At 41.9% G+C, this 14526-nt stretch overlaps 1 protein-coding gene across 1 annotated transcript in view; it reads left to right on the top strand.

Annotated features, from left to right (window-relative positions):
* epb41l4b (erythrocyte membrane protein band 4.1 like 4B) overlaps positions 1-14504 on the top strand; it is a 29491-nt gene extending 14987 nt beyond the window's left edge. Inside the window, exons 11-23 of the mRNA XM_058746495.1 lie at positions 411-580; positions 662-771; positions 946-976; positions 1136-1169; positions 1854-1969; positions 3494-3633; positions 5472-5581; positions 5682-5765; positions 6530-6594; positions 6709-6804; positions 6879-7002; positions 8460-8554; positions 13282-14504. Of these exons, the coding sequence (XP_058602478.1) occupies positions 411-580; positions 662-771; positions 946-976; positions 1136-1169; positions 1854-1969; positions 3494-3633; positions 5472-5581; positions 5682-5765; positions 6530-6594; positions 6709-6804; positions 6879-7002; positions 8460-8554; positions 13282-13345 (1239 nt within the window). The 3' untranslated portion in view covers positions 13346-14504. The remainder of the gene's footprint in view (positions 1-410; positions 581-661; positions 772-945; positions 977-1135; positions 1170-1853; positions 1970-3493; positions 3634-5471; positions 5582-5681; positions 5766-6529; positions 6595-6708; positions 6805-6878; positions 7003-8459; positions 8555-13281) is intronic.
* The last annotated feature ends 22 nt before the right edge of the window (positions 14505-14526 follow it).

The following is a 14526-nucleotide window of genomic DNA, read 5'->3' as shown; positions in this document are numbered from 1 at the left end:
ATGGATATTTTTCTACAAAAAAAAACCGCATCAATTTGCTAAAGGAGGCCTTTATTCACCCCCAGGAGCCATGTGAGGCACTTTTTATAATGGATGAATGCACTTTATTGGACTTCTTTTGAACAAAACCACCCACTCACTGCCATAATAAATAAACTTCCATAATTACTCTGATTGGAATCGTCTGAAAGAAGTCATATACACCTAGGATGCCTTGAGGGTGAGTAGGCCTAAATCATGGGCTAATTTTCATTTTTGGGTGAACTAACCCTTTAAATCATTAATTCATAATTAATTTAATATAATTGTAATATTAAAATAAAAATGAATTAATAATTTGGAAAACCCTGCGCTCTGTCTATATTTTCAAGTGCTCTAAAACTTAAGCGCCTGTATATTTGTGGGTGCAGGGCCGAGAGCAGGAGCACACGTTTGTGTTTCAGCTTTCGAGTTCTCGGGAGTGTAAGCACTTATGGAAATGTGCAGTCGAGAGCCACGCCTTCTTCCGGCTCAGACAGCCAACCCACAACAACAGAAACCGCAGTGACTTCACACGCCTCGGATCACGGTTCAGATTCAGGTACATACACACGTACACCTATTCTGGCAACATATTTACACTGTCACCTTTTTTAAGTGTCATGTTGTTTTTTGTTTACAGTGGAAGGACTGAATATCAGGCCACACATAGTGGTAAAGTCAGGAGAGCAAGCACTTTTGAGAGAAGACCAAGTAAAAGATATCCATCACGAGCTCAGTCTATGGTCAAGGGTAGGTCTGTGTGCCGTATGCCATATCTCGTTTCAATAATCAACCTAATGCATTTCTGACATGCTTAATCTCTGTGTCTGCCCCGCATCTGACCCTAAAGCCTTCAAATGCTGCTTTAATACAAGTGCCACATCACATATGTCATGTTTATATGATTGCTTTTGTCTTCCACAGCCATAACTCCAGCAAAACATCCACATCTAAGGTACAGCCACACAAACACAATTATGCGCACTCAGATATAAAAACATGCTTTTTAATGCTTATTAGATTATTTTTGTTGTGCTTGTGTAATGAAAATTATTCTGTTTGTACTGGTTGTGATTGAGTGATTGAGTAATGAAAGATTCTCTCCATTCTATAGTGCACAGACCAGCTCTGAGCCAAGCTTAACACCGGTATTCTTTCAATATCCTTCATTATATGATTATTTTAGAAAGAAATACATCTGAGGATTTAGTAGCTACATCAGGGATTTTTTTTTTGACTGGTGTCCTAAGGCCATTTTTATTTTGTAAATTGTTTTAGGACTGCCTAAATATTAAATGAATATGCTTTTATAAATTTATGTTTTACGGTTTCATTCTGTTTTTTAAAAGACAGGTTGGAAATGGATTGTTTTACTTTATAGACAGTGTAACAGTAGTAAATGTTGATTGTAAGTCAAAATTTTCTGTATTTATTGTGAAATATTTCATGTGAAAAGTGCTGGAATGTTATATTTTAGGGAGATTTTTTTGGCTCCTTCACAAGGTGAACATCATATTTGGGGGCCCTTTGCAAAAAATTTGAAAACTAATATGAGATGAAAGAAAAAGTTATTTCAGTGCTCACAACACTGTTTAAATAACATTTTTCCTCCCATCACAATTTTTTCCCATCATCATGTCCCTTTAGGGGTTCTGTAGAAAACCTGAGCCTTGTGACTCATTTTAATCTCCAAATAACATTATGAAAAAAATTCTTATGAGCAAAGCATGATGAGAACCTAGACTGATATTTTGCTGACTCAGTTCTTAATGCTGAAGTAACTAGCAAGAGACCTCACTCATATGAATCATATTTTTTCTGCTTCCCTCCAGTATAAGCACAACATTCCAATTGCACAGGAACCCTGGCAAAGATCACATCCGTCTAGTCTAACCCCTCCCCTATATGTACAGCCTATGGAAATGGGACACGTTCCGCCACCACACAGGTATTCATTTTTATCTACCAAAATTGAAAGCTAAAACCTATGCCAATCTTCCAGTTTCTGTTAAAAAAAAAATCACGAAATGTGGGCTGATCTCATCTGTGTTTCACCTGCATGTGCATATGTGTCTGATTTAGACCCTCCAATGTGGACAGACCCCCTGCGAGCAGTGGTGGGTTTGGTGAGAGCAGTTTGGTTGAGCGCAGTGGCAGGAGTGTGTCAATCGTGCACAGAGACAAAGTTATGACTGCGCTGTGAGCATGTGAAAGAATGTTTGGATGAGCCACTCGCCTTAGTAAAAGAGACTGCTGAAAACTCGCATCCAATCACAGTGTGTCATCCATCTGCATCATCACACCTGCAGGAGTCTCATCCGTTGCTTGTGATCATCCATCATGTGACATCTCAACAGACCGAATGCATCCTGAAATGACAAAAACATATTCAGCATATGCAGACCTTGACGTCTGACAATCTGCATGTTTATAGCTTTTAGAGTTTTGCATGACTTACGATCAAATTTAGAACTAGCAAATTACCTGAAAGACGTTGTCAGGATATGTAACTGCTGCTGTTGTGGTTTTATATTCTATAGCAAGGTCGCTCAGTTTAGTTCCAACGCTACTCTTGGCACATCAGATCCATCTCACCAAGTTGTTAAGAATTACGGACAAGTGTGCAAACACCTCCAAAAGCCAGACTGAGCACAGTTGTTCTAGATTATAGCCTATTTTATCATTTTAGTTCATAGATTTGTGCATATTATGTCTAAAAGTTTACTTTTAAGTGCAAATCACTTATATAATATGCCAAGCACCTCACCGTTTACAAACCCTGCTTTACTTAATTTAAAATTCATTTTGAAAGTACATGTGACAGCTGTTCTGTATGTGCTAATGATCATTACGTATTTGCTGAAGTGTTAAGTTAGAAACATTTGTGTTTGGCCATTAAAATCTGTTCAATCAGCAAGGGACAGGGGCTTTTAATGATTACGAACTGCTGCAATGAGACCTGCCTGAATAAATGTGTTGTTTACACTAATCAACTCAATTTTATTGATTATGTAAACCCTTGACATTTGCTTCTCATTTTTGTATTAACATTTGCACTGTTCCATTTTCTGTGTAATAACACCATTTGCATAAGCAGTTGTTGTTGTTTTTGGTCCATTCACTGAAATTACTGTCATAAGCACTCTGTTATTATATTAGAAATCTGTGTGTCCATGTTTCTGCATGTCATTTTACCGTGGTTATTCATAACATGCTACTTGAAAATAAAACAATATATAAGTACCAGTTTGCATTGGTCTTATGCTGGTGCTAATTGTGTTGTGAATGTATAGGATCAATAAAGATGACATATGCCATTCTGTTGCATGTGTGGGTGGGTGTGTCGACATGTATGAATGAACTTGAGAACCTCTTTTGTTCTCTGAATCTTTACGTCATACAGACCAAAAGTAATGTGGAGCTGTCATATGTACCATTGTACACTCTGTCATTGTTGTGCATTGTTTTATAGTTTCCCTTTGAGCACTGCAGACACCCGGAGGTTTAGTGTGGAAGAGAACGAAGCTCCTCTTTCTGGAAAGATCCATCGCTGCTATCATCGCCATGGATACGAAAAACAGGAAGCATTGTGCCTCACAACTGCGAAACCTAGTGAGTCCCGAGTCTGACATGGGTGTTATTTTTGCAAAATGTAAAATAATCAAGAGATTATATCGATTTTCTTACATTTTAAAGACATTATAGATTTAAAAAATAGACAAAATATCTAACAATTATATAGTTATAATTTTTGTTCTAATTTTAGGAGAATAGGAAAGTCCACAGGACAACTATAAGGATAACAACACGGAGCATACCACAGAAATAATTTCAGAACGTTTTTTCCAAATGATAAACTAAAAAAAACATTAACAACCAATCAGAATTTAACAAGCATACACTTATAATAAACAGAAGGTTATGGTCTACTGGTGTTGAGGCTAATATAGTTACAGACTAGTTATCATTCTTGGTGTGATAGGGTTTTAACACTTTCTCAACAGATTCTTATTTGCTGTCAAAGTATTTATTATTTATCAGCTGGGAAAATCATTCCTAAAGTGATTCCAATATCTTTCCTCTGTGTTATATTCTCATAGAATTAGAACAACTTTTAAAACTTCATTGTTATAGTAATCTTTCTTATGAACTTTCAAAAGCCACAACTTTCGAGACTGTTTTTGTCTACTGAAATGTTTTTGAGAAGACATTTAATGAGCTGAACAATTGCATGTTGTTAAACAATTGAACACTTGTGAAGTACTTCTATCACTCACAGCCTTGTTTTCGTTCCTGTCAAAAATGAATATGCTGCTACCCTCACTAAGGTCTATTGGACTGCACTCTGGAAATTAGAGATGTTCCGATACCCTTTTCCCTTCCCGATACCGATTCCGATACCTAGGCTCAGGGTTTCGGCCGATACCGAGTACTGATCCGATACTATGTATCTGGTTATACAGCTATACTTACTAGCCCTGTATGAATTGATCATAGATAGATAGTCTGGTATCTGGTAAGAACAATATAAACGCACTAAGGATTAACGAGCTGCTGGATTCTTGAATATTAATCACGTTGTCTGCATTGGCTCGAACTGATTGGCTGAAATCAAAACAGGGACGATAATAGGTGAGCGCCAGCCAATGAGATTGTCGTTTGCTCATTAGCTCCGCCTACTACCGGAGAACCCGGCAGTTAGAATTCCAAAGGAACTCCGTTATTTTGACAGAAAAATAAAACAAAGAATATCGTTTACATACCAAGCAGAATTGACGCGCTACATGTAAAAGACTCTCTCTCTCTCTGCGTGTGAGAAAAAAAGCAAAGCGACGTCGAGTCGTGCACTTCACACTAGAGCTTACGGTGCGTCAAATACAGGTGCGCTGCGCATTCATTCAGATGATCTGAAAAATAGATCGCTTGACGGAGAGAGAAACTCTGAAGCGCTCAGTCAGAGTGTTCGGCGAGTGACAATATATCTGCGCTAAACTTATACATAGCCTCCAACTCACATACTGGCGAGTAAAATCTGATTATTTATCAGCCAGTGGCTAATATTAGACATCACATAGTCGCCCAGGGTGAAGATTTAGTCGCATATGCAAGTGATTTACTGGCAATGTGCTTGCACGTTTGTACTTCTTCGCTGCTCTAAATAGTGGTTGCTTGTGGCAACACAGCACAACTTCCTGTGTTTGCATTCTGAGCAGCGAAGAAGAATTGATTTCCTATTTGCAGCGTTAAGCAAAGCTAGCGCGCATAACTATAGGTCTTGTTTAAGAAAATGGTATCGGATCGGTACATGGGTTCAAGTACTCGCCGATACCGATGCCAGAATTTTTTGTGGTATCGTGAAATTTCCGATAACGTTACTAGTATCGGAATCGGAACAACCCTACTGGAAATACAATTCAGAATAAGTATGCTGATGTGTTTGTTTACATCAGAAGCTTGGGTCGTGTCTCCTGGGCTCCCGGGTGAGTTGGACCGAGCTCTACAGAACCAGTTAGAAGCAGAACCTGCAGCCTGGCCGGCTCTCCACATCAACATAGATATGGTCAGTTATGGAGATCACAGCCACCTGGAACAAACAGAAAATATTTTTATGGCTGTTTTATGCCATATGAATAAGAATTCCATTCCCTCTGTAACTACAGGCAGAAGAAAAACCACTTTCCGAGAAAAGTCTTCCTTCCTCCCCTGCGGTTTTACAGGAACAGCTGAAGAGCAACATCTCTAAAGTAACTGCTCACACTGACAGACTACATGAACATGACACTGTTCATAAAAGCTGATGCAAAGTTAATTTATCTATTTATATATCTGCATCCAAAGTGACTGAAAAAACAGGTCATTTCAGAGTTTAAAGTTGTGATGAAATGGAAGTAGCAACATCTTTTCTAACAAATAATGTATTTCCGACTGTAATAATTAAAGAAAAGAAAAAAAAAAGTACTGCAGGTACTTGATTCTATTAACTGGATGGAGGCAGATCTGAATGCAAGCTTTGTCAATTGTAAGAAAGGGGCAGCGCGTACGAATAGAAGACTAGATGACTGGAGAAGTTGTTTTCACTGGAAGATTAAGTTAGGACATTTTGATTAATTATTAAAGAGTTTTTTTAATTTTTTTAAATGAAACATACATGGATGAATCGTTCACAATAATATCTATAACATGCATTTATAAAATAGGTAAATAGAGATAGGTAGGTAAATTTTCATTTAATACCGAATTTAATGCTTAACCAGCTTGATTAGGTCTCCTTTACCAAATCTAAGGTGGTCTACCAAACCTGAGGTTGAACAAGATCTACCAGGTTGACCTCAGGCATAACCAAAATAAAGGCTCCAAAGGGATTATTTTGCAGTGATGCTATAGAAGAACTATACACAGGATAATTATAACAGTTTATAAAGCACAAATACTGAGGTTACAGAATGAGGGCATGTGACAGCAGCAGTGAGATGATGCATAGCTTGTGCTCTGCTCTCTCCTACTGTAGCGCGCCACCCAAAGTGATAGTGGAACCTCGAAGGGGAACTCTTCGAGTGGAGACCAAACTGACAGGTGAGAACAGCGCTTACCAACTCTGGAAGTTGATACATGTCTCTAATGGTTTTCAAGCATCAAGCGTCTTTGTCTCCATGTGTTATATTCACTGACTTCAGACTTCTATCTCAGGTATCCCAGCTCCTCACAGGATTCAGGCTCAAGCAGTCTGAACATAGAGAAGCCCAGAGTGGATCGGCGCAAACGCCTCGTCAGACAGTTTAGCTTGTGAGTCAATAGGCGGACGATAGTGATAGATTTAACAATATGGCCTCTCTTGATATATTTTATTTGTCCTATAGTAACCATAGTGATGAAGATGACCTCCCTGAGGCACTTGCAGCCATCTCCTCCCAGTGCAGTATGGGAAAATCCTCCTCAAACAGCTCTTTGGACAAACAGGTCCAACCACCCATATATCCACCGGTAAGATTTACTATATGTCCAATCCTTCGAGATGCAATCAAAATGTTTTTGTTTTTTTTCTGTTTCTGAAGCCATTGTAGAAAGGCTATATTCACAGTCTTCCTTGATTAATTTATTCCACAAGAGAAAATATCCAATAACAAATATCCAAGGGAGACAGGGGAAATTACAAATGAAAATTTAAAATAATGAATGAGCGCACCTTTAAAGGATAGTATAGCCTACTCAAAATGAAAATACTGTAATCATTCACTTACCCTCTTGTTGTTCCAAATATGGTTGACTTACTTTCTTGTACTGAACACACACACACACACAATGTTTTTGAAGAACATCGTGAACCAGACATTTTTCAAAATCATCTTTTGTGTTCCTCAGAGGAAATGCAGTAAAGGCCCGTTCATACCAAGCACGATATCTATAAAGATAACGATAACAATATAGTTCTAAAAATCATTCTCAGTATTAAAGAATAGCAGAGTCCACACCACAACTATAACGATAAAGGCACAGAATCACTTTCAGAAAGATTTTTTTCCAGCTGATGAACAATACAAACATTGACAGCCAATCAGAATCCATCCTGCTACAACGAGCTCGAGAATTTAAATCGGCAGACGCGAGTGCGCTTAGAATAAACACGATATCGTTCTTTGTGTGAACGGGGCTTTAGTTCTTTTTTTTATTGTTGTTGAACTGTACCGTTGAGTTAATGACAGTATTAATCTTAAAAGGGATCCAATTCCAAAAACGCTAAGTGTAGTATATATTTGTACACATTTATGTGTGTTTTGTTAAATTATGAAATATAAAGGGGGAAACATATTGTCAGTTTGTTTGTCAATACATTAATGTGTGTTCTAGTCCAGTAGACTCAATCCGTCTCGATTTAGAAAGTGAAACTAGGTCAAAAAAACGCTTTAAATTGGTTACCTTTAGCATTTATGCATCCCTCTTTAGCCAGTTGTAGCCTGGTAGCGATGACGCATGTGTGGCACTGTTCACGCGGTAGCGCGAGACCGGGAGAACGGCGCTAACTCCCGCTATGCACCTTATAACGTAAGAGCATTTTTGGCTTAAATGCGCGGTGTCAGCCACTTGCAGTTCAGCAGTATAAAAATAATCATCATGCTGTTTCCACTATTTTTAAAGTAGTTTTACTACTTTGTTTAGGGCACTTTGTTCTAGTTACTGACCTAGCGGTTAACAAATAAGGTGTAGGGCTAGGCCTATATATACTGTATAAATAAGATAAATAATGTATGCTTTAGTTAAATCACAAAATAAAATGCAACCATTGTTTCTGATATAAATCCGCTTGTATGCAAAAACAGTTTTGTTTGGTTTATTAAAAATGAGTGCTAACAAGTTCCCCCTCCACTAAAATCTCAGTTTAATCCCTGGAGATGCTATGTGACAATATACAGACCTTTGATTTTGTTTTTTCTTCTCTATAGCAGAAGGATACATCACGTTTAGAGCGTGACAACTCTCCACTGTTCTTTCCAAGTCCTGTACCTCACCTTCTGCCATATGCTACACATACAGAAAGGTAACATACAACTGGTTTCCATGCGTTATAGGGATGCCCTATCGATTCGGTCACTCTATATTGCTGTGGGAAATACCCTTTCCTCAAATACTACTGAAGCCTTATTGAATCACACCAGTGAAACTGGCCAATGGCGTTCAAGCACGCGAAAATATGAGCGGGAGTCCCACTCTATATAAGGCAGCGCTTGTACGTCATGCATTCAGAATCTTTTCCTTCAGCCAACCTTCTACGAGAAGTAAGAAGCCTATCAAGAACTACTCACCGTGATCTACACGCTGCAGCGGACACGCCTTCTCTTCCCGTGCTGTGTTCCGGTGAGCTTCAGAAACAAGGATGACTCGCGATTGCCTCTCCTGTGCGGAGCCAATCGAATCGTGCGTCTTCTGCCTGGGTCGCACCCATGCAGAGGCGGCGCTTGGGGGGGTCGGACTGCCCCCACTGCGGGGATGAGTCTCCGGACTCTCAGGCTCCATGTGGCCATCGTCCAAGGCGATGAACTCGCCTAACTAGCTCTGCCGCGCTCTTCCTCTGCAGCCTCTTTCGAGCCAAGGAGGAAAGTGCTGTGAGTTTCTGATGCGGATTTGTCAGGATCAGGTGACGAGCCCGCGCCTCACCCCCCTGCTGCAGGTCCCCTTCCAGTGCGCTTCATGACCGCTGATCTCCGCCCCTCCCCCGATACTCAAGATGTGATGTCTTTCAGTGCCATGGAGAGCACTTAAGAGGAGGATGATGCCATTTCGGTGGCAGCGTCTGCGAGAGAGGAGTGGTCCCAACAGCCCGCTGGATTACACCACCCCACGGCAGCGATGTGGGGGACCTCCATCACAGTGATGTCGAGCTCCTAAGCATCCTGTCCAAGGCAGTGGATGAGCTCGGTTTGGAGTGGGTGCCTCCTGCCGAGCCGGCCAGAAGCCGTCTGGACGAGTGGTACCTCCAGTTGGATCGTGGCCGAAAGGACACCCCACTGAGACCCGGCCCCTTTTTTTCGAGGTGCTCGACGAGATGATAAAGTCATGGAGCTCACCAGTCGGGTGCACAACCCGGGATCATCCCTCCTGTCTTCTGTGGACAGAGCTGAACAAGTGGGGTATGTCAAACTCGTTGAAGTGCATAAGCAGTCGAAGGCCATTACCCACTTCCTGCCAAAGCGCGCCGGCGCGAAACCTTCTGCGCGTTCCCGCTCCTCCTCAGCGCAGTGCACGGGAAGAACACACGTCTTTTCAGCTGCTGTTCGACGTAAACATGAGCCGGCGGTGAGATCAAGACAGCCGTGGCCGAAGCGCCATTAGGGCTCGAAGGGCCAGAGACCCTGCCCTGACAGAAACGCCGGGCCACCGGCACCGGAATCAAAGCCATGTTCCTGATGCTGTCTCTCGGAGGAGGAAAGCTGTACCCAGCGCCGAAGATGAGCAACTGAAGAAGTCCGCTCGCTCCGCTGTGTGTGAGAGTGGCTTTTACAGTCGTTATTTTCTGGTACCAAAGAAAGACGGCGGACTCCGCCCAATCTTGGACCTGAGACTGCTGAATCGTGCGCTTTCAAAGCGCTCGTTCAGAATGATTACACTCACACATCAGACCGGGAGATTGGTTTATCTCCATGGATTTGAAGGATGCTTATTTTCACCTTCAGGTAGCTCCCCGCCACAGGTGCTTCCTGCGATTTTCATTCGAGGGGGTAGCGTACCAATTCACGGTCCTGCCAATTCACGGTCCTGCCCTTCGGCTTATCCCTGGTACGTTTACGAAATGCATGGATGCTGCTCTCTCTCCTCTGAAGCAGAGCGGAATACGCATCCTGAACCATCTCGACTATTGGCTAGTCTTAGCTCAATCAGAGAGCACGCTGCTCAGCTACAAGTTCAGACTCCTCGCTCATCTTCAGAGTTTAGGGCTGACTGTAAATATGCAAAAGAGCATGCTGGTACCGAGCCAGAACATCTCCTTTTTAGGAGTGGAGCTGAACTCAATCAATATGCGAGTGCGTCTGTTGGAGGGACGCTAACAAAAACTGATCAGCTCTCTCGCAGTCTTCAAATTAGGTCGTTCTCCCCCGCTAAAATGCTTTCAGAGGATACTCGGCCAGATGGCTGCCGCCTCAACAGTGTGCAAACTAGGGCTCCTACATATGCGACCGCTTCAGCTCTGGCTAAAGAGCCGGGTACCACAGAATGCATGGCGCACGGGCACCTTGTGCATAAAAGTGATGCATGACTGCTAGCATACGCTGAACCCTTGGCGCAATATGACTCTGTATCGCCAGGGTGATCTTATTGGCCAAGTGATCAGGAGAAAGAATGTTACGACAGATGCATCGAGCACGGGCTGGGGACCCGGACGCCTAAACTACGGCGCGGACTGACTGTCAAGGGGCGGGGTAATCCACGGGGAGTGGAGATTACACCCTTTGACAGTCAATATGATTTGGAATGTGTTCGGCAGGGCGGAGGTGGATCTCTTCGCATCAGCAGAGAACACTCACTGCCCGCTGTTTTATTCACTGACACACTCTCCCCTGGGAGTGGATGCACTAGCTCACAGCTGGCTGAAAGTATGCAAGTATGCCTTTCCTCCAGTGAAACTTCTGCCTCGTATGCTTTGCAAAATCAGAGAGGAAAAGGAATCTGTTCTGTTAGTGGCACCGAAATGACCCAATCAGCCGTGGTTCCCAGAACTGGTGGAGATTCTGGAAGCCCCCCCCGTGGACTATTCCACTGAAGAGAGACCTATAGGAACGAGGAACGATATGGCACCCAAATCCAGAGTCATGGAGCCTTCATGTCTGACCGCTCGACGAAGCTTGCCAGTAACAGATGCACTTGAACACTATCTCTGAGGCTAGGGCTCCTTCCACGAGGCGTCTTTACACACATAAATGGAGAGTTTTTTCAAGTTGGTGCGTATCGTGGGGCCCAACCAGCTGCCCAATACCAATAATTCTTGCCTTCCTTCAAGAGCAATTTGATAGTGGTCGTATGCCACATTGAAAGTGTATGTGGCCACTATAACAGCCTTTCACACGCACGTCAAAAATCACCCCTCTACCCACTTGGGACTTGGCGCTTGTGCTTGACGCTCTCACGGGACCCCCGTTCGAGCCCATACAATCAGCGAGTTTGCGAGCGCTCTCTCTCAAGACAGCGCTCCTGCTTGCGCTGGCCTCTGTTAAGTGAGTTGGAGACCTGCAGGCGCTTTCAATTGACGACTCGTGTGTTGAATTCGGACCAGGTGATTGCAGACTCACCTTGAAGCCTAGAAAAGGTTATGTGTCTAAAGTGCTTTCGACTCGATTTGAAGCGCAGGTCAAAACACTATCTGCTTTCCGCCCCTAAACACTGGCCAGGATGGAGCTGCTTAAAACACTCCTACTGTGTCCTGTACGTGCGGTGCGCACTTATATTGAGCGCTCTAAACAGTTCAGACTCTCGGAGCAGCTATTTATATGTTTTGGTGGATGTACAAAAGGCCTGCCTGTGTCCAAGCAAAGGCTGTCACACTGGATCGTCGACGCAATTGCTTTGGCTTATAGCTCTAAGGGCGTGGAATGTCCTATAGGGGTTCGGGCCCACTCAACCCAGCGGACTCGTGTCTTCGTGGGCCTGGGCAAATGGCATATCTATTCAGGACATTTGTATGGTGGCAGGCTGGTCGTCACCCAGTACAATTTCAACTAATCTATATGTGAAAGCTCCGAAGCAGCCGCCATTTCACATTCTCTGTTTCAACAGAGTTAACTCCGCCCCTGGTGTGACATGGCATCGTCTAGTTGCTGCGCCCCCCCTGACTTTTACATGGTTTTGACTAGGTCCTGTAGACCTGAGCTGTGTTTACCAATATCATTGCCGCTCTCATTACGGCTCCGAATGTGAAACTTGACATACTTAGTTGAGTCAGGCTCCATCGCTGTGACACGGCGGGATTTTATATGTTCCCATAGCAATGTAGAGTGACCGAATCGATAGGGAACGCTCTTGGTTACTCACGTAACCTCGGTTCCCTGAGATGAGGGAACGAGACATTGCTCTAATTGCCGTGTCATCTAGCTCAGGATCTTGGAATGCCAAGTTGCTTCAGTCAAAGATTCTGAATGGATGATGTACAAGCGCTGCCTTATATAGAGTGGAATTCCCGCTTATATTTTGCGCGCTTGAACGCCATTGGCCAGTTTCACTGGCGTGATTCAATAAGGCTTCAGTAGTATTTGAGGAAAGGGTATTTATTTCCCACAGCAATGTCTCGTTCCTTCATCTCAGGGAACCAAGGTTACGTGAGTAACCGAGAGCGTTTCCAATAGACATAATGATTGTATTTTCCATCCCTTTACCCTAACCCTACACCTAATTTTTAGATTTTCAAAAAACTTATTTCTGTATTAGGCTATTTATAACCTGTTTTTCCTCATGTGGACTAAAAAAATGTTCCCACAGGGTTAAAAATTACTGGTATTACTATCCTTGGGGACATTTGGTCCACATAATGTAGGGAATACCAAGTACACATACAACAGTCAGGCCCTTTCCAAAATCTTGGATAATTCCATTAAAATATAAGTAGATATAGTTTCCTACTATATTTCTGCCTGCCTCTCTGTGATTTATTCATATATTTCTTTTGTTATGTGTGTCTGTCCATTTTTCTTTCCATCTGTTGACATGGTTCTTGATGTTTTTTCTCTGATTGTTCCCGTCCTTCTTTCTGTTCATCCGTCTGTCTTCTTATGTGTGAAGCTCTGAAGACCTGCGGATGGAGAGAGAGAAACTGCTGAGGGCTCTGTTAATGACAGAACTCTGAGACAACATGCAGCACAACTGCTGACAGACCACAAAACCTACACAGGCAAAACAGCCCTTAACTCAGTGCACTACTTTCATTGTTACACAGTATATGAACCTAAACAAACCTCTAAGCTATAAGAGCTGTTTTAGCATTATGCTAATACCACACAGCAGTGTTTAAATGAGTAACAGCAACATTTCTATGTTTGTTTGCTTGCTCTGTTTATAGCATGGCACTGGCGCTGTATAAACTGACTGATTAATTTTTAATAATTCTTTATACTTATTTTTCCCAATGTTTGATAATCTGTCTATGTTTTCCTGAAGTTTAGGGGGCAGACTTTAGTTAAACAAGTCAGCCTTTGCTTAAAGCTGTCAGTGTATAGACCTACTATATTTGATTATGTTCGGAACAGAATACTGCTATACTACTCATACTATTTCTGTAGTATGCAGTATGAATACTGTGCACAGTATGCAAAATACCAGTTTGACCTTCCACATTTGCCAAAATATATAGTATACAGCAGAACACACTGCCTTGCAGACTATATTCCACAATGCAACGTGTTCAAACTTCTATTTCAAATGTGACTTGTGAACTTGAACATCTCAGTTTTTATTCATTACCTAACTGAACAGCTTAAATGACGTTTACATATTTTGAACATTTTTGAAAACCTCTTTAAAATTGGAATAGAATAAATTTTTATTTCTGAAGTTATTAGCACCACTTGACCTGAAAGCATAATGGGGTCACGTATGTATTTAGCATACTACTGTTTAAAATGTGTATATTGTACTGCATCATATACTATTTTTAGACAGTGTATATATAGTGTGGATTGTGCAGTATGCAAGTATGCTATTCTGAACATGTGCATAAATGTCTTGCAAAGTTAAAGGTTTCTAATATATATTTTGTGAAAGATTTTACTGCTATCCCTATATACATTTTCATATGAAACTGCAGTTTTATACAACAACTTCCTTCATCTCTCTTGTAATATAAAAACAAAGACATTTCCGGAAGCGCGTTGAAAAGAGATGATGTTTTGATGCTTACATTGCCCACTAGAGGGCATTAAATATGCATTTCAGGATTTCTTTTGAGAAGTAGATCAGGATCAGCAAAATGAAATGTAAACTTTTTATTTTCTTGTTTACAACTTGATTATCATAAGGGAGAGCAACTCC

The sequence above is a fragment of the Onychostoma macrolepis genome, chromosome 16, assembly GCF_012432095.1.
Source record: "Onychostoma macrolepis isolate SWU-2019 chromosome 16, ASM1243209v1, whole genome shotgun sequence".
In the NCBI taxonomy this organism is placed as follows: Eukaryota; Metazoa; Chordata; class Actinopteri; order Cypriniformes; family Cyprinidae; genus Onychostoma; species Onychostoma macrolepis.
This window is presented reverse-complemented; position numbering and strand designations above follow the sequence as displayed.